The sequence below is a fragment of the Rattus rattus genome, chromosome 2, assembly GCF_011064425.1.
Source record: "Rattus rattus isolate New Zealand chromosome 2, Rrattus_CSIRO_v1, whole genome shotgun sequence".
In the NCBI taxonomy this organism is placed as follows: domain Eukaryota; kingdom Metazoa; phylum Chordata; class Mammalia; order Rodentia; family Muridae; genus Rattus; species Rattus rattus.
The window spans coordinates 198,150,722-198,168,956 of record NC_046155.1 but is presented as its reverse complement, the minus strand read 5'-3'; the positions used below and the strand labels follow the sequence as shown (position 1 = coordinate 198,168,956).

General features: G+C 42.8%; 1 protein-coding gene across 1 annotated transcript in view; it reads left to right on the top strand.

Annotated features, from left to right (window-relative positions):
• LOC116893527 (nesprin-1-like) overlaps positions 1–18,235 on the top strand; it is a 76,557-nt gene that overhangs the window by 33,356 nt on the left and 24,966 nt on the right. The window contains exons 4-10 of the mRNA XM_032895253.1: positions 5,050–5,256; positions 6,395–6,582; positions 7,852–8,002; positions 11,545–11,727; positions 11,962–12,099; positions 14,755–14,946; positions 15,936–16,263. Coding sequence (XP_032751144.1) covers positions 5,050–5,256; positions 6,395–6,582; positions 7,852–8,002; positions 11,545–11,727; positions 11,962–12,099; positions 14,755–14,946; positions 15,936–16,263 — 1,387 coding nt within the window. The remainder of the gene's footprint in view (positions 1–5,049; positions 5,257–6,394; positions 6,583–7,851; positions 8,003–11,544; positions 11,728–11,961; positions 12,100–14,754; positions 14,947–15,935; positions 16,264–18,235) is intronic.

The following is an 18,235-nucleotide window of genomic DNA, read 5'->3' as shown; positions in this document are numbered from 1 at the left end:
TGAGATACGCTTTGGACCCAAAGGGCATATATAAGCTTGAGGATTTACCAATTAATCATGGCTTGTTAAATCCTGCATATGCCTATCAGGTATAGGCATCTATTAAAAACCTGGATGCCATCCCAAGGAATGCCTTCAAACTGCTTAGTTTCTCACAATAAAGTGAAGTGAATAAGTAAATATTCTGATATATTAAAGATTTCTTTCATAGAAATAATGGAGGAAAATGAGATATTTCTTCTGTCAAACAAGAACAATGTCTGAAAATACCAGATTTAATAAGCTATTACAAATAAATGAGGTGTTGCAGTCCACTTTTCATGTTCGCCTCTGCTCCCTCCAATATACATATAATGCATTACGCAATTTGTGAAAAAAATATACTTTTCCTGAAACTTATAAAGGACAAGCACTTAAGCGCTCACCCATTGACTACTAAACTTGTATTAGCTTGAAAGAGGAAGTTGTCCCTTAATGGACTATATGAATGAGCATTTCATGTCATGGGAAAGCCTAGGACACTGCATACCAACCACACTGCCTTGGACCCTCATTCAGGATTTTACAGGATCTGAGTCCTTCCACTAACTCTGCAGGCCTGGTAGAGTATGGCGTTACTCACATCCTTTGTGCTCTGGATCATTTTGATCACATCTGTGAACGATATGCATGCACTCCTTGTGTGGTAGTATTCCGTGAATGGACAATTGATTCATTAGGTTCAACCAACGCACAAAGTTAGTCACATGAGAGGGAGGAGGATTCTTCCAGGGGTCCCTACAGGACAGACTTCTTGGTGCCATGTCATTCTTCAGCCCTGCCCAAGAGGACCACTGCATTATGTTAAATTCTAGATCAAACGGTGGTCACTCATTGCTTTTCCTGAGACCACCATCAGTAGCCATTATAAAGATGTCATTCCTTAACTACCCAAGGAAATTTTGTCTTATGAATGACTGAAGCATGCAGGAATGATTTTCAAAGTTCTGGAACATTTCAAACTTAATACCAAGGAAATGCTCAGCACCAATCTTGACTTCTGCCTATAAAACTAATTAAGGATGTCTTATATTGAGTAAAATTTTAAGTTTTGATAAGCAATGTAACACATGGTTACTCTTTATCAACAGAGTAGATTAGCAATATAGACATAAATTTTTCTTAAAATCATACTTTCCCCCAAATTTTTTTTTTTTTTTTTCTAAGATACCCAACCTGGAGAGTACTTTTTTAAGAGATAAAATGTTGGATTGGGGGTTTAGCTCAGTGGTAGAGCTTGCCTAAAGACACAAGGCCCTGGGTTCGGTCCCCAACTCCAGAAAAAAAAAAAAAAAGAAAAAAAAAGATAAAATGTTATTGTGTATAGATATTATCACCAAATACTTGTAATCAATCACATGCACCTATGGAAGCAAACATGTATAGCTGACCACCTTTTTAAAAATACTATTTATTCACTTTTTAAAAAAAATGAAAACATAATTACATAATTTCCTTCTTTCCTCTGTCTTATCTCACATATATTTTCCTTGCTCTGTTTCAAATTCATGTTTTTTCTTTCTGCACACACACACACACACACACACACACACACACACACACACAGGTATATATTCCTAAATACAATACAGCCTGCTCAGTCAATATACTGTTACACATATGTATATGATTTGGGACTAACTACTCAGTATTGAATAACCAAAGTTGAGGTTGGGGTTTTTATCCTTAAACAGAACCCAAACAAAGATGAGAGACCAGTGGACAGCATGCAAACATGGAAAGGAAAAATCTTCTGGCACTCCAGCTCTAGACAAAAAGCTACAGGCAACTGAAGGATGCCCAGAGCAGGGTAGAAATCCTTTTAAGAATACGCGTGTGAGGTTGAGATTTGGGAATCGTCCCAAAAGATGTAACTGTACCATCAGGATTAGCTTCATTTGAGACAAGCACTCTGATTTGTTGACACTGTGACGGTGGAAATGATGACTTCCATCCATCTTAAGGAACTAAAAATAAATCAATATTCTAAAATGAAATACCTTAATGATGAAATGTTTCCTCAGAGCAGTGACTTCTGGCCTGGAGGAATCTTGAGGTGGGTGTGGAAGGAGCCAAAGAGCTGCAGCACGTGGCGGGAGAGCACCTTGGGGTGATTCGATGCTCCACCTTGACAGCAACTTACTTAGCACGACGGTGTCATAGAGATGGGGCATCAAGTGTAAGCTGTGAATCACAGAACGTTCTATTGAAGGTCTGCTTTAAATCCCTAGCATCCCATAGTCTTAGACAGCATGTGGCTCTTGACATTTCTTTTTTTTCAAGAAGATCGTTTTTCAGTGGGGCCCACTTTGACATTTAAGCACTTTCTTTATCCGGTTATTTATTACTTATAGGAAGAGCAGTTCCTGTAAATTCCCCATGTTTCCTGAACCAGGAGGTGGTCTGTGCAGAGAACTGAACTTTATATATATAAAGTTTGGGGAGTAGTCTATATACAGTCATTCAGGCCAGAGCCTAAACAGGGATAGGAACTCCTAATCAATTCTTATTATATGACAAATATGAAGTTAAAATGGCCCTTCCCACCCCAACCTCCTGCTCATACCCCACCCACCAGGAGGAAGTTCATTCAGAACTATCCCAATAGATGCCCTTGGCTTCTCCTCTACATCTTTGCTGATATTTATAGCATCTGTCCACTGTTCCTCCTTTTCCTCTGTATTGGATTCTTCTTCTCCATCTAAGTATGTCATACAGTTATTTCCCATGAGGAACTATGTTTGTTTACATGTTTTTTAAAATAGATTCTTCTAGAATTTCCATGGCTTGTGTCCTCATCCTTAGTGCCTACTTCTTTCAAGTCATTAATTACCAGGACTAAAAAGAGATGGCCCCAGGATCTGTGGAACACAGTATAATTGTTTGTTACTTTACAGCTAATATCCACTTATAAATGAGTATATAGCATGTTTGTCTTTCTGGGTCTGGGTTACCTCACTCAGAATGATTTTTTTCTACTTCTATCCATTTGCCTGAAAATTTCATGGTGACTTTTTTTTTGACAGCTCAGTAATATTCCAGTGAGTAATAAATACACCACATTTTCTTTATCCATTCTTCAGTAGAGGGACATCTAAGTTGTCTCTCCAGTTTCTGACTATTATTAGTAAAACTGCTCTGAACATAGTTGACCAAGTGTCTTTATGGCCATTGTAGAGCCCATTTGGGTCCGAGCTAGGTGCTCTGCATGTATGCTCTGGTCTAATAACGAGGTATTCTTGTGATAAACCTTACAGTGGGAGTGGGGGCTCCCTGACTATTGCTCTTGGGACCCTTTGTCTCTCCCTAAGTTGCCTCTTCCAGCCTTGTTATGAGCTTGTGTGTAGTCTTCTTACAACTCTTTAGGCTGTGTTCCCTTCATAACCCCTGGGAGGCCTGCTCTTTTCTGAAGGGAATGAAGGAAAAGTGGATATGAGAGAGAGGGGGATTGTTGGAGTTGGAGAACTGGGAGGTATGGGGGAAGGGGAAACTGTGGTCAGGGTATTATATATGAGAGAAGAATAAAGGAATGAGAGACGAGAGAGAGAGAGAGAGAGAGAGAGAGAGAGAGAGAGAGAGAGAGACTGACTGTCTCAGTGGTTGAGAACACTTCAGTTCTTCCAGAGGACCTGGGTTTGATTCTAGCACCACATAGGGCCTTCACACAACCCTCTAACTCCTACATGCACATAGTGGACAGAAACTCACATAGGCACATCAGTGTAACTAAATAACCCCCTTTAAATCAACTACAGCTCCTTACTGTAGGCATCCTAGACAGCCTGAATTCTGTTAAACATAGGATCCTCCCTTCAGTTCTTTGCAGATTGTTTACAATGCTGTATAGCACAGCAGTGGTTCCCAATGTCGGCCTTTGGAAGAACCACATTTGTTTAAAATGCTAGCATTGTAGCCTTATCCCTGGAGGGTCAGACTCCATAGGACAGATGAGAGACAAACCTGGGATAAGTACCTGTTCAAATCAACTGATTCTCATTTTTGAGCATCCTATCTCTGGTCAACATTATACTTTCTTAGTCTTTTACTTTCTTAAAAAAAAAAACTCTGTTGTATGTACACATGTACATGTGTGTGTGTAGATGTGCACATGTCTGTGAGTGTGCATGCATGTGTGCATGTGTGCATGCATGTGTCCAGAGAACTCTGTGTAAGAGTGTGTATGTGTGTGTGTGTGCCTGTGTCCAAAGAACTCTGTGTAAGAGTGTGTGTGTGTGTGTGTGTGTGTGTGTGTGTGTGTGTGTGTTTTGCCTGTGTCCAGAGAACTCTGTGTAACACTGGGATTTACAGACACAGGTTACACTATCTGGCTTTTTCTGTGGTGCTAAGGATCAGAACTCAGGTCAGGTGGCTGACTGAGCCATCTCCCTACTCCCCTCTTTCATTTCTGAATGCTAGGGCAGTAAGGCAGGGGTGGGGTGGCATAGGGGGTTTTGGAGGGGAAACAGGGAAGTGGGATAACATTTGAAATGTAAATAAATAAAAAAACTAATAATTTTTTTAAAAAAGAGAAATTTAAAAAAATGTCTTCTCAACCAACACCCACACACTGCTTCCATTCTCTACCTACCAATTTAATCAGCAGTATAATCTCCTCCCTCATGTGTAGAACTTAGAACTGCATTTCTGTACGTTTCTGTGAGGGCCGTCAAGTACCCTGCCAGACTGTTTCTCACGGGTGTTCCTCCTCTTGCTTCCTTCGATATAAATCGTATTATTTGCAGGACTGAGTCCTGTGAAAGCTGTGGGGTTGCTGTAATACTTACCATAGCATTGCACATAATAGTTGTGAATAGTTGCTGAATGTTCTCCTTCACTGAGCGCACCGTTATTTAAACATCATTGATCCTCGTGTAGTCTATAAGAGTCCCATTCTATATAATGAGGAAACAAGACACCCAGCAGAGTCACACTGCCAGTAAGGAGCTGAGCCGGGAAGGGCCAATGCAATTTGGCTTTAGGCGCAGCACTCACTTCTGCATACGAGGGTAACATGATCAACGCCTTTCACCATCTCACCAATTCTCTGCCCGCAGGGTGAAGAAGCTCAAGGAGACCCTGGTGGCTGTGCAGCAGCTGGATAAGAACATGGGCAGTCTGAGGATTTGGCTGGCCCACATGGAGTCAGAGCTGGCCAAGCCCATAGTCTACGATTCTTGTAACTCTGAAGAAATACAGAAGAAACTGAGTGAGCAGCAGGTAGGATGGAGATTGCTATGCCATGTGGCCCATGTTCTCTTGACCAGGAACCTCAGTTTCTTAAGCCACAGTACTTCTTACTATTGTCCTGTGTGCTTGCAGATCTCTAACGCTTAAATATCCAGTTCTGAGGTGGGAGATGCTCATAGATGCATGCACACTGAATTAACTAATCCATTGGAACGAGTGTGATGTATCAGTAGAGTCCAGGGCAAGATTCTGTCTCTCTGTCTCTTTGTCTCTCTCTCCTCCTTTCTCCCTCCCTCTGTCTCCCTCTCCACCCCTGTGTGTGTGTGTGTGTGTGTGTGTGTGTGTGTGTGTGTGTGTGTGTGTGTACACCCAGGCATGTGTGCACTATAGCATACATGTGGAGGGTTGGTCCTCACTTCTTATTTTGTTTGCCACGGGGCCTCTTGTTGCTTACTACTGTGTCCACCAGGTTAGCCAGCCACAGGCTTCTGGAAATGCTCCTGTTTCTGCCTCCCATCTTGTCTTAGCTCTAGAATTATACGTGCATGCTACCTATAACATCTGGGTGTACATGCTTCTGGGCATTCAAGTCAGGTTATCACATTGGTGTGGCACGCACTTTCCGGTTGAACCATTCCCACAGCCCAACCCAGGATCTATTTTTACCATTCATTACTAAAGCCAGTTTTACTCTTTGTGTAGTGTAGTGTGTGTGTGTGTGTGTGTGTGTGTGTGTGTGTGTGTGTGTGTGTGTGTCTGTATGTCTACAGATATAGACAAAGGTCAGAAGTGGCATTAGGTCCCGTGGAGCTAGTTTCAGGGATCTGTGAACCTCTCAATACAGGTAATGGGGTCTGAACTGTGGCCCTCGGCTGAAGCAGTTGGCATTCTAAACTGCTGAGTCATCTCTCCAGCCCCCAGTGCAGTCCATTTTATCTTTCAGTTTGTGTTTTGGCAAATCTTGCATGGGCTTTTTCCAGATCCATCTCCTTAGATTGTACCTTGAGCTTCCAGGATGTCATAAATAAGTCTTGGGAAACGTACTCACTCAGGAAAATGAACCACTGCCAAGTACGGCAGCGTCACAGATCAGTCTGTGAGCGTGGCCAGAGCCCCCTCATCCACATCCGCAGGCTTTCACAGTAAAGCACACTTCAATCCCCTGCAGGAGCTGCAGAGAGACATTGAGAAACACAGCACAGGCGTCGCCTCTGTCCTCAACTTGTGTGAGGTCCTGCTGCATGACTGTGACGCCTGCGCCACCGACGCGGAGTGTGACTCCATCCAGCAGGCCACACGAAACCTGGACCGGCGGTGGAGGAACATCTGTGCCATGTCCATGGAGAGGAGACTCAAGTGAGCTGGGATGGGAAGTCACAGACCAAACCAAAAGAACAACAAAACACACCAACAAACAACGCCCCAACCCGGAAACGCTCCATCCATTTTCCACCCACTGTATCTACTGTTTACTGTTTTCCATTGGTTAAAAAGTCCAGAAATAGCCTGGACCTCCCCAAATCATCACTATCTACATATAATTGCATATAAATAGGCATAAAGTAATCTAAGTATAAAAAGCCAATTTATATTGGAACCAACAGCTTAAATATTACATAGAAAAATTTAAATTTTCCCTTGCGAAATAAGTATGACTTTATTGAATCTGTTGTCACAGATAGGTAACTGTAATTAAATTAAATTCTACTCTTCATGTTATTACATGAAATAATCCACACTCAAAAGAGACAAAATATTTCACGTCCCTGGGTCTAGATTTAGAAATCTAGATTTAAATGTATAGGTGACATACATGTTTAAACATAGGACATTAAAGTCACAAGGGCACTAAGAGGAGGAAGGACTCTAGAAGAAAGAGATGGGGAGGGTTGAGAGGGAGGAGGAATGGGGATGGAGAGTGGGGGAGGGAGAATGGGGAAGGGGCAATGGAGGAGGAAGTATTTAGGAGAGAAGGGAGACAGCAAGAGTGAGAGGAAATGTGAGAGGGCCATGGGGGAGGAAGTAGAAAACCTCTTGGCACACATGCCCAAAAATGAACATTCCAATGAAACCTATTGGTTTCTGTACTCTATTGATTAAATAATAAACATTTTTAAGCTCTTCAAAAATGCCAATGGCAAAAATCTCAATGGCCTGAACCTCAGGGACCTAAAGCACAAAACTATACTGATCTTTGGCCAGTCCTAAAAGCTCCACGTTACCTGTCAAGGTTAACTATAAATCACTCTGAGTCTGACGTTGGCCTTAAAGGAGATCTCCAACTTCACTTTTATTTAATGCACTGGTCTAAAAAGCAGTGTTTACACGTAGGGTTTCTAACCTCGTGTGCACACACCAGGGCTGTTCATGAAATGCATTTTAATATCTGGTTTTGACTAATTCCAAATTGAAAGCTGCAAGGCATCTTTTGAAACCAACAGCTGTTTTATTTTAGCTCCCACAGTTGTCTGTCTCTTTCCCTGGGCGGTTTGGGTCAAAGCTGTTATTGTTTTGCACAGCAGTTGCTTGTCCGGGCACTCTTAATCCCACTGAGGGCATCAGACAGGGTTCTGAACATCCACAGTCTTCTTAGTAATGGCTGCGTTCTTCCATCTTCTGCCGCAGAATTGAAGAGACATGGCGACTGTGGCAGAAGTTTCTGGATGACTATTCTCGTTTTGAAGACTGGCTGGAGATTTCAGAAAGGACGGCTGCATTCCCCAGTTCTTCTGGGGTGCTCTATACAGTTGCCAAGGAGGAGCTGAAGAAGTTTGAGGTGATTCATGCTGCCAAATGTTCAGCTGCTCATTGTGCTGTGAGACTAGCCAGCTGGTAGCTGGTGCCACAGAGCATGAACTGACTAATGTGCCACATGTTATCTGCTCGAATAGCTGGCAAATGGCTTTGTAGCCACGGGTAGCCTCGTGAGTAGACAAAGAACGGTAGTGATTTTATTTGAGGATTATCAGAATTACAAATAAGATGGTAATAAATAAAAACATCAGCCAAACACAGTAGCAGATTCTCATAATCCCAGCACTCAGGAGGTTGGGACAGGAGGATCTCAAATTGACGGCTAGCCTGGGCTAACTTGTCTGAATGAGGAAAAATAGCAAAGAAAGTGGAGAGGGGAAGGGAAAATAATTCTCTCGGAAAACAAGGTTCCTAATTCTCTCCAAGCTCCCCTGGCATTATTCTTATTTCAGAATTCTTCATCTATGTCTTCTAAGATTGAAATATGATTCTTTTTATAATATGAAAATCTACCTGTAAATGTATTCTCTCAGTTCTTTCACATTATGGGAAAGCCAGCAAGACAGGAAGGTGAGACACAGTGGGGACTGGAGGCAGGGAGAGAAAATCATGTTGCCATGTATGTACAGAAATGTATGCTAGCTCAAAGAATTAAATGATCAAATACACAAGAGTGATAATGATCATTTATAACATACAGTTGGCCCCAGGATTGGCCAGAACATTGTTGTTGTAGCCAATATCTAATAGAGCAGAAGAGACTAATATTGTCCTTGAGCCACGAGGCTTTTAAATTACCAAGAGATGAAAATGGCAACAATTAATTTCTTAGGAAGGAATCATTAAATCACTTTGTAAAAGGCCCCTTGCCTTCACAAGCTCAAGTCCACTCTGTAGCTCTGTGACAACCTGAACCCCAACCATTGGGTAACTGATTTTCCCACAGACATTGGTGTAGATAGAACAAACCATTCTATACACACACTGATAACACATGCATGCCTGTGAACTCATTGTAAATGGTCCTGACATGTTCTAAATAGTCCTTTCCTGTGCCCCACTGGTACATTTTCCTCAGCTCTCCTCAAGACATTTATAAATGAAGCTAGCATTTCAGCTAAACCCATAAATGACTCGATTTTCTCCTGTGACATCAGTGAACCAAGCCTTGAGCTACTGGGCTAAAAGTGAAATTTCTTCTCATTCTCGTTTGACTTACAGATCTGAATCCTTGATGGAGAACTCTCTGGGTATAATAGTGTTTGATGCATGTGGAATAAGTGATTCTGAACAGACCCATGTGAAACTAGACCACTAAATCTAGAGCAAGAAAATGCCTGTGTAAAAAGTTTTCTTTAGGAGTCTGGAAAGATGGCTCAGTGGTTAAGAGCACCGACTGCTCTTCTAGATGTTCTGAGGTCAATTCCCAGCAACCACATCGTGGCCCACAACCATCTGTAATGGGAACTAGCACCCTCTTCTGGTGTGTCTGAAGACAGCTGCTCATCATATATATAAAATAATTAAATAATATCTTTTTTTAAAAAATGTTTTCTCTAGCAAAAAGCCACCGTAAACTGTCAAGGAATCCAGGTCACTCCAGTGCTGGTGGAAGTGACCCTGTCCTATGCCTTGTAGTGCTCTGCTTTGTAAAGGTTAAAACCTCTCATAATTGGCTTATACTACAAAGCAGATTGTATGGGATCATTCTTGATGCTATTTTGGACTCAGATGGCCAGCACTGAAATAATTGATTTCTACCAAGTATCATTAGTCTTAAACTTAATTTTCTTGCAGACAGAAAATGTCACAGGAACAAAGTTCTGCCTAAGGATCATTCATTCAGTCACATAAATGTCTGGAAGGACATTGGGCATGCTAGGATGCCAGCCCCGCGTGCTGTACCTTCAGGGTGGGCAGATCTATGTTCTGATGTACTCTAACAACGAAGTTGAACCTCCTTCTGCACCTCCTAATTTCTTTAGAACTGAGGTCGACCTGTGGGGATGGGTGTTCTGAAAGCAGCTCTTAGAAGGTGAATCATTGCTAGAGCAGGGGTGCCAGCCTGTGAGCAGTGTGAAGATCCAAACAGCACTGAAGCGTGAGATGCTCAGAAAAGCCAACGAAGTGAACCATTCTTAACATTTGGGTTGGGGTGTGGGATCGAAGTCAGCCACAAAGCCTGGTGCGTGTGTTTAGAGTGAAGCTGTGTTTTATTTGTGTGGGTGTTTGGTTGGTTAGTGCTGGGCCCTGCAGTGGGGATAGAAGGAAGTGCTAGCATCTGTACAATTTCCACTCTATGTCGTGTCCTCAAGAGCAGAGCATCCATGCACTGTGCCAGGATAACAAGTCTGGCATCCTTTATGAAAGCTGACCAGTTCATCAGCAGAGAAGAAAGGCCCTTCTTCAAACTGCAGTGTCTTTTGTTGTTGCTGTTGTTAAATGGAAAGTTACTTATGTTTTATACTAAACTGATTTTCTTAAAAGCAGGGTTAAGGGCTTACATTAGAGGCACTTCTGCCAAAGATGGTTTTAGTTTCGTTCCTAATGGACACCAGAATTGAGGTGATTTCTGCATTTTGAAGAAATTACATATTCTACAAATGCACAGTGCCATTTTACATATCGTTTCTCAGTATGGATATGGAAATCTTGAGAACACTTTGATCTAACATGTAAACACATGTATATGTTCTTGTAGTGATTTCTTAGGAAGATTTGCTTCCCAGTTATTATTTATTTTATGTGTTTCTTTTTGTTTTTCAAGACAGGGATTCATCTATCCCAGGGTAAAATGGATTTTAATAAGCTATCAGTTATTAATATAGATATGACCAGCCTCCAACCTGTGGATTTATTCATTTAGCTTTGCACGATTACTGGAACATGTCCCCTCATCTAATTTTCTAATGGCTAAACTGGCTACTTCCCCAACTCTGCTTCCCAAATACTTTCTGTTTGAGTCTGTCCAGTCATTTCTGCTCCGGCAGTCTGTTCTGGGGGGCATTTTACTCAGACACGTGCTGATGGTCCAGTGTACATGGGAATTCACTCATACAGAGTGAGGCAGCCAGATCTTGGGGTACAGAATTTAGTATTTGAATATATAGCAGCACCAGACCAACCCCCAACAGCCCAGACTGGCTTTCAGTTCCCTAGGTAGCCTAGGATAACCTTGAACTTCTGATTCTGATGCTCCTGATGCTGCTGCTGCTGCTGCTTCCAGAGTCCTGGGATTACAGATTTGTACCTCCACACTTGGCTTATTTTAATTAATCATTTTAAAAGCTACATTATGTATGTATGCACACATTCCATATGTGATGCTTGTGTGTACATACCAATATACAGTATATATGCATACATTTTGCTTTTCTATGTATTTATTTATAACTACAATCATTCCTTACAGTTCTGTGATTTCTTGCTGGCTCTTGGTCCATCTGCTGGGTCTGGTTCTGTGCTCCCTGGCTGTGCAGTATGAAAACCAAGAGATGTAATAACCCTTTGAGTTATGACCTTCAAGGATCTCTCCCACACTGATTCACTTCCCTGTGGCTTCAGGCTTTCCAGCGGCAGGTCCACGAGAGCCTGACCCAGCTAGAGCTCATCAACAAACAGTACCGGCGCCTGGCCAGAGAGAACCGCACAGACTCCGCCTGCAGCCTCAGGCAGATGGCCCATGGGGGCAACCAGAGATGGGACGACTTACAGAAGCGGGTCACCTCCATCTTGCGCAGGCTCAAGGTTCTGATTAATCCTTGTCACATAATTTAGGGACTAGAGGATAAACCCTGGCGAGGGAGACATGTTCTTAGGGACAGTGGAAGTTGGAATGGCAGGAGAAGATGGAGGGGCAAGTGATATGAGGACAGTTTAGGGTGCTCCATGCTTGTGAGGTGTTGACTTCCCAGGTTAGAATTGGTTGGGCCGTGTCAGCGTGTGACTGCGGACATGTTAATGCCTTCCTCTTCCTCCCAGCATTTCATTAGCCAGCGTGAGGAGTTTGAGACAGCACGGGACAGCATTCTGGTCTGGCTCACGGAGATGGATTTGCAGCTCACCAATATCGAACATTTTTCTGAATGCGATGTTCAAGCTAAAATAAAGCAACTCAAGGTAATGAGTCAGTTATTTCTGCAAACTATCAGTATGGAAGAATGCTGGAAAGGAGAGGGTTTGCAGATCCTTTTGTGTAGAGCTGAGTAGCGAGCCTTTGAAAACTTAGTTCTTAGTGAACAGGAAAATAACCAAAAGATACTAAACATGTGGAATTTTGGTTTATTTTGATTTTTAATTTCCGAGACAGAGTCTCTCTCCCTGTAGCCCTGAGTGTCCTGGAACTTACTCTGTAGACCAGCCAGGCCTTGAACTCAAGATATCTGCCTGCCCCTGCCTCCCACGTGCTGGGATTAAAGGTGTGAGCCACGATACTTGGCAATGTTGAAATCTTTTAAAATGTCTCTAATCCACAATTAACATAAAAACTTAAAAAATATCAGCTTGGTTGTCGTTAGGGATTTCTGTTGTCATTGTTGCTTAACAGATTACTTATGTCCAAGATCTATAGAGAATTTAGGTGGTTCCAGTTTCCAGGGGGAAAGAAGGTACAACCTTCATGTGCTTTATTTTTGAAAATTACTTTCCTTTATTGTTTGTATGCAGTGGGAGTCAGGGAAGTCCATATGTGGCTGTGTTCACTCGGCGGTCAGAGACCAGTTTATGGTTGGTTCTCTCCTTCCATTATGTGGGTCCCAGGAGTAAAGTCCCCATCTGTCCCCATCCTTGGTGGCAAACACCTTGACCTGTTGAGCCATTTTGCTGGCTCACAATGCTACGTTCTCTTTCGGGGATTTCATGCCACACAGTCCACATTTTTGGAGGCTAAGTTGATTGTAAAGGCTACATCATTCACTGTACAATTGAGACTCAGTGTAGCTAGAGACCTTCATAGAAGAGATGTGCAAAAAAAGGGAGCGGTAAACTTAATCATGATCCAGACAGTTTCTGACAACATATCTCCAGAGAATCTGGATGGGTGGAGGATCATATGCCTTTGCAGCACTGTGGAGAGGAAGACAGGAAGTTTTCTGGAGAGTGAGTTCCAGTCTAGCATGGACTACACTGTGAGAACCTGCTTCAAAGGAAAGCAAAACAACACTAACAAATAGATGGTAACGTGATGTATACTTCTGTAATCCCAGCACTTGGGACTTACAGGCAGGAGGATCAGGAGTTCAAGATTATATTTGTCTATATATCAGGTTTGAGACTGGCCTATGCTACATGAGACTCTGTCTCAAAAAAACGTATATGTATGTATGCATTTATTTATTTTATTTATTTATTTATTTATTTATTTGCTTGTGCTGAGAATTGAACCCAGGATATCATACATGTATAAACGATACCACTTAATCATCTCCTGTAATACTCCACTGTTGTGTTTTTGTTTGTTGGTTTGCTTGTTTCCTTTTTAGGAATACTTACAGTACCCGTGTAGTTTGAGTAAGACTGGCCTCCATAGGCTCATATATTTGAATACTTCATCAGGAAGCAAAACTGTTTGAAAGGACTAGAAGGATTAGAATGTCTGCCCTTGTTGGACTAGGTGTGGCCTTGTTGGAGAAAGTGTGTCACTGTGGGTGGCCTTTGAGGTTTCAAAAGCCTACACCAGACCCAGGCTTTCTCTCTTGACCTGCAGATCAGAGTATATAGCTCTTAGCTACTGCTCCAGCACCATGTGTGTCAACCACACTCCTGGCCATAATGATAATTGACTAAGCCTAAAACTGTAAACAAGCCCCAAGTTAAATGCTTTATTTTATAAGAATAACCTTGGTCATGATTTCTCTCCACAACGCTAGAAACCGCAGTATCTAAGACAATGCCCAAAAACTTTTGTTTTTATGATGAAACAAAAGAAATTACCCTTAATATTACACCTTATTAAGATGGAATAAATTGGGGTAGGGAAGCAAAAAAAAAAAAAGATGGAATAAATTGTAAAATCATAAACTCTAAAGTTCTGCCCAGTGCTTCTCCCTGCCCCTCCCTACACAACTGTCTCAGCAAATCTCACAAGCAAATCAGTATTCCAACACTTCAACAAGATGTTTCCACCAATTGGTATTTGGAATTCCTTTGAGATTCTGAAAGAATCTTGAAAGCATTACTATCCTCCATTTTCCTTACAGTCTTTCTCATTAGCGGGCAATTTAAACTATTCCAGGACTTATTCTTGGACTGAATGAACATCTGTCACTTGAAACTTGTCCCCATGATATCTATCTTTGAAATCATATAGACCCTTATAGAATAATCTTCCCCGATCCCTTGCTTTTCAAATCAGTATATCTTTATGTTTTGATGCTTATGTTACAAAACAACCAAAGAATCATGAGAATCTGTGCCCCCCTTCCTGTACATGTGACATGGGATGCATATATTACGTGCATCATATATTTTTCATCATATATTTTTACCAGGAGTCACCAGCACTATTAATGCCATGATGGTTGTCACTATTTCTCTGTTATCCTCCACCCATACTGTGGTAGTAAATTTTTATCACCAAAGGCTCCATATCTGACTCCCATTCCGTTTTAACGTGACCTTTTACTTTAGAAAACAACTGCTCTGTCCTTGTCTTATCTTTGTTTACAATAAGTCAGTATCCCCCGGTGTTGTCTTTCTGACACTGAGAGAAACGTGTACCTTTGTATGACATTGTTTTTGAGATGTGTAACATTCACATTGCCTTTGCACCCTTAGGCTTTCCAACAGGAGATCTCACTGAACCACAGTAAGATCGAGCAGATCATTGCCCAGGGAGAGCAGCTGATAGAGAAGAGCGAGCCACTGGATGCTGCTGTCATCGAGGAGGAGCTGGATGAACTCCGACGCTACTGCCAGGAGGTCTTCGGACGTGTGGAAAGATACCACAAGAAACTGATCCGCCTGCCTGTAAGTAGCACTTGCTTCTTTTTTCTTTCTTTCTTTTTTTTTTATTAGATATTTCTTCATTTACATTTCGAATGTTATTCCCTTTCCCAGTTTCCTGTCCATAAGCCCCCTATCCTTCCATTCTTCTATAAGAGTGTTCCCCTCCCCATCCACGCCCCCCTTACCGCCCCTCATGACTGGAGAGAATTGGCTATGTGGGATTAGTTAGAATAACAGTCACCAGTCCAGAGTCCAGAGGAACATCTGGGTTTGTTGCACGCTTTGATTCCGCTATCTATATAACCTTTGACAAGTTGCCTTACCTCCCTCACCTCAGTTTGCCCAACTTTAAAATGGATTTATTCATAGTCACTATCTTGTAGGGACAGCTGTTTTGTTCACTTGCTGAGGGATCATGTATTTCCATAACGACCTAGGCAAACTTGGTAGCATTCTTCTTCTATGGGATATGAGGTAGCTTCGAGAAGAAATGAGAGGAAGTAAGCTGAGCAATTGCTCAGCTTGTGAGGTAATGTTTGAATGAATCACTCCCTTCTGTTCTTTTTTTTCCTACTCGCCCCCACAATTTCATCTCATCAACAGCGAGTGCTGTTGTTATCCAAACACTTGGGAATTTCCCGAGATTGCAAACATGTTTTATGTCTAGCATGTAGACTCAAAAGTATAATGTGCCATCGTGTGCCTGTTGAATTGGAGACGTGCTACTTGGTCCATTATTTATATACTTTGTTATTTTTTAATATAATACTATTAAATTTCCTATAATGGTCCCTTGGAGGAGGTTTTAATAATATTCTCAGGTTACCAGACTGACACTGAAATAGATGAATACATAGGAGTTTCGAAAGCAATCAGGAAAGTTCTGTATTTGTTGCTAAGGTTGACCCCATGTGGTCAGTAGGATGCTGGCATTTATTGATGGTCTTACCTGTTTGCAGTAAGAGGCAGACCCTCTCCTTGCGGTAACAGAGTTGTGACTTCCCTTTTAGCTACCAGATGACCATGACCTCTCGGACCGAGAGCTAGATCTCGAAGACTCCATGGCTCCTTCAGACCTACACTGGCAGGACCCCTCTGAAGATGGCATGCCCTCCCCACAGCCTTCTTCCAACCCCTCCCTCTCCCTTCCTCAGCCCCTCCGGAGTGAGCGGTCAGGGAGAGATACCCCAGCCAGCGTGGACTCCATCCCTCTGGAATGGGACCACGATTATGACCTGAGTCGAGACCTGGAGTCAGCATCTCGAACTCTGCCTTCAGAAGATGAAGAAGGCGAGGAGGACAAGGAGTTCTACCTCAGGGGAGCTGTTGGATTGTCAGGTAGGAGAGGAAACTTCCTGTTGGGAATCCATGTGGAGGACACATCAGATATCTGGACTCATATACCTTGAAAGTTATAAGCATTGTATGTATGCGTGGTCACACAGGGACGTAATAGGGTACCTGTCCCAGGGCTAGGCAGAGACTTTTGTGTGAGACTAGAAGGGTGATGCTGAGTCCATGAGGTGAACATTGCAGTGAGCAGAGGAAGGAGGAGAGAGAAGAACCCTGCCGGGTGATCAACCTTGGTGCTTTGGGTCATCTGAAGTTTGTCAAGAATAAAATTGTGCTGGAAAGTATAGAGTGCGCAGAATGGAAGAAGGAAAGATGAGTAAGGATCTGGCCCTGAAGTGACCAGTCCACCATGGAGAGGAGTTTGGCCCTTACCCTGAAGGGTATAGGGATCCACTGGAAGATTAAAGGAGAGAAGTGACCGATGTCTATTTTCAGTTTATCTTCCTATACACACCATGCTTGGTAGAACATAGATTGGAAATGAGAAGGTTCGGATGAGTGTTATTTATGAGCATAGATAATTATCTATAAGCCTGAATTGGGAAAACAGCTCCAGGAAGGGGTGATGATACATCATGAGGACAAACCCTCCCCCTTGCTCCCACACACACCAGATGATTGGAAAGAGGTGGAAATGACTCGGATCAGGCTTCTAAGTGGAAGATGAAGGTCCTCAGCTGAGAGAATACATGGCATGCGCAGATGAGGGAGGCGAGTTGTGAAATGGTGGGGGTACAGACCTTAGTTGCACCCATCCCCATTTTGAAATATCTATAGAACCCCATTCTAAACTACTGTTTAGAAGTAGACGCATGGGTCTAGGTGTATAGGTAGGGCTTCTCCTATGCATAACCTGGAATTCTCTGGATGCACAGGGGGAAATGATGCAGCTAAAGCACCCTGAGAGAAACAGGAAGAACAACAAAACAGTGTCACGTTTAGTGAGGGGGGGAGACTGGGAACAGAGGACCTTGCAGAAGACAAACGAAAGGGATGACAGTCCGAGGACAGCGCAGTCCACGCTGTGTATCACGTGGCCTTCAGCCACACGTGGCTAGAAAGCCGTGAAGTAGGACTGCCCTAACCATGGTTGATCCTAGACAGAAAGTGCCCTTACATGCACGGGCCACTTTACAAGACATGGTACAAAGGCCGAACACAAACTCTTAGTGCTATTTGTGCCAATTACATGCGGCATTTTAACATTAAACCAGTCCACTTGTTTATGACTATTGTAATGTGGCTACCAAGACTTTAAATTTGCATTCATGGCTCACATACAGATATAGGCAACAGTGGAACTCTAAAAGCTGTCTGCACAGAAATTCCTTTCTAATCCAGACGTGGTGTAATTAAGTCTGTAACTCTAGCACTCAAGAGGTAGAGACAGGAAGATCAAGCATTCAGAGTAATTCTCTGCAACTGTATTGGTTACTTTTCTGTTGCTGCGACAGAGCACTATGACCCAAACACAACTTAAGGAAAACGTTTATTTTGTTTTTTGTTCTTTTGTTTTGTTTTGTTTTGGTTTTGGTTTCTTTTCATCCATTTGTTTACATCTTGAATGATATTCCACTTCCTGGTTACCTCCACCAGCCCCCATCCCACATCCACCCTCAACCCTCTCCTTTGCCTGTATGAGAGTGCTCCCCCACTCATCCACACTCTCCTGCCCCACCACTCCGGCATCCCCCTAGCTGGGGCATCAAGCCTCCCCTGGACCCAAGGGCCTCCTCTCCCATTGCTGTTAGGCAAGGCCTTCCTCTGCCCCATATGTATCTGGAGCCATGAGTCCCTCCAGGTACACTGCTTGGTTGGAAGTCTAGACTCTTGGAGAACTGGGTGGACAGGCCAGCTTATGTTGTTCTTCGAATGGGGTTGCCATCCCCCTCCCCTCCTCCAGTCTTTCTGCCAGCTCCCCTACCAGGTTCCCTGAGCTCTGTCTGATGGTTGGCTC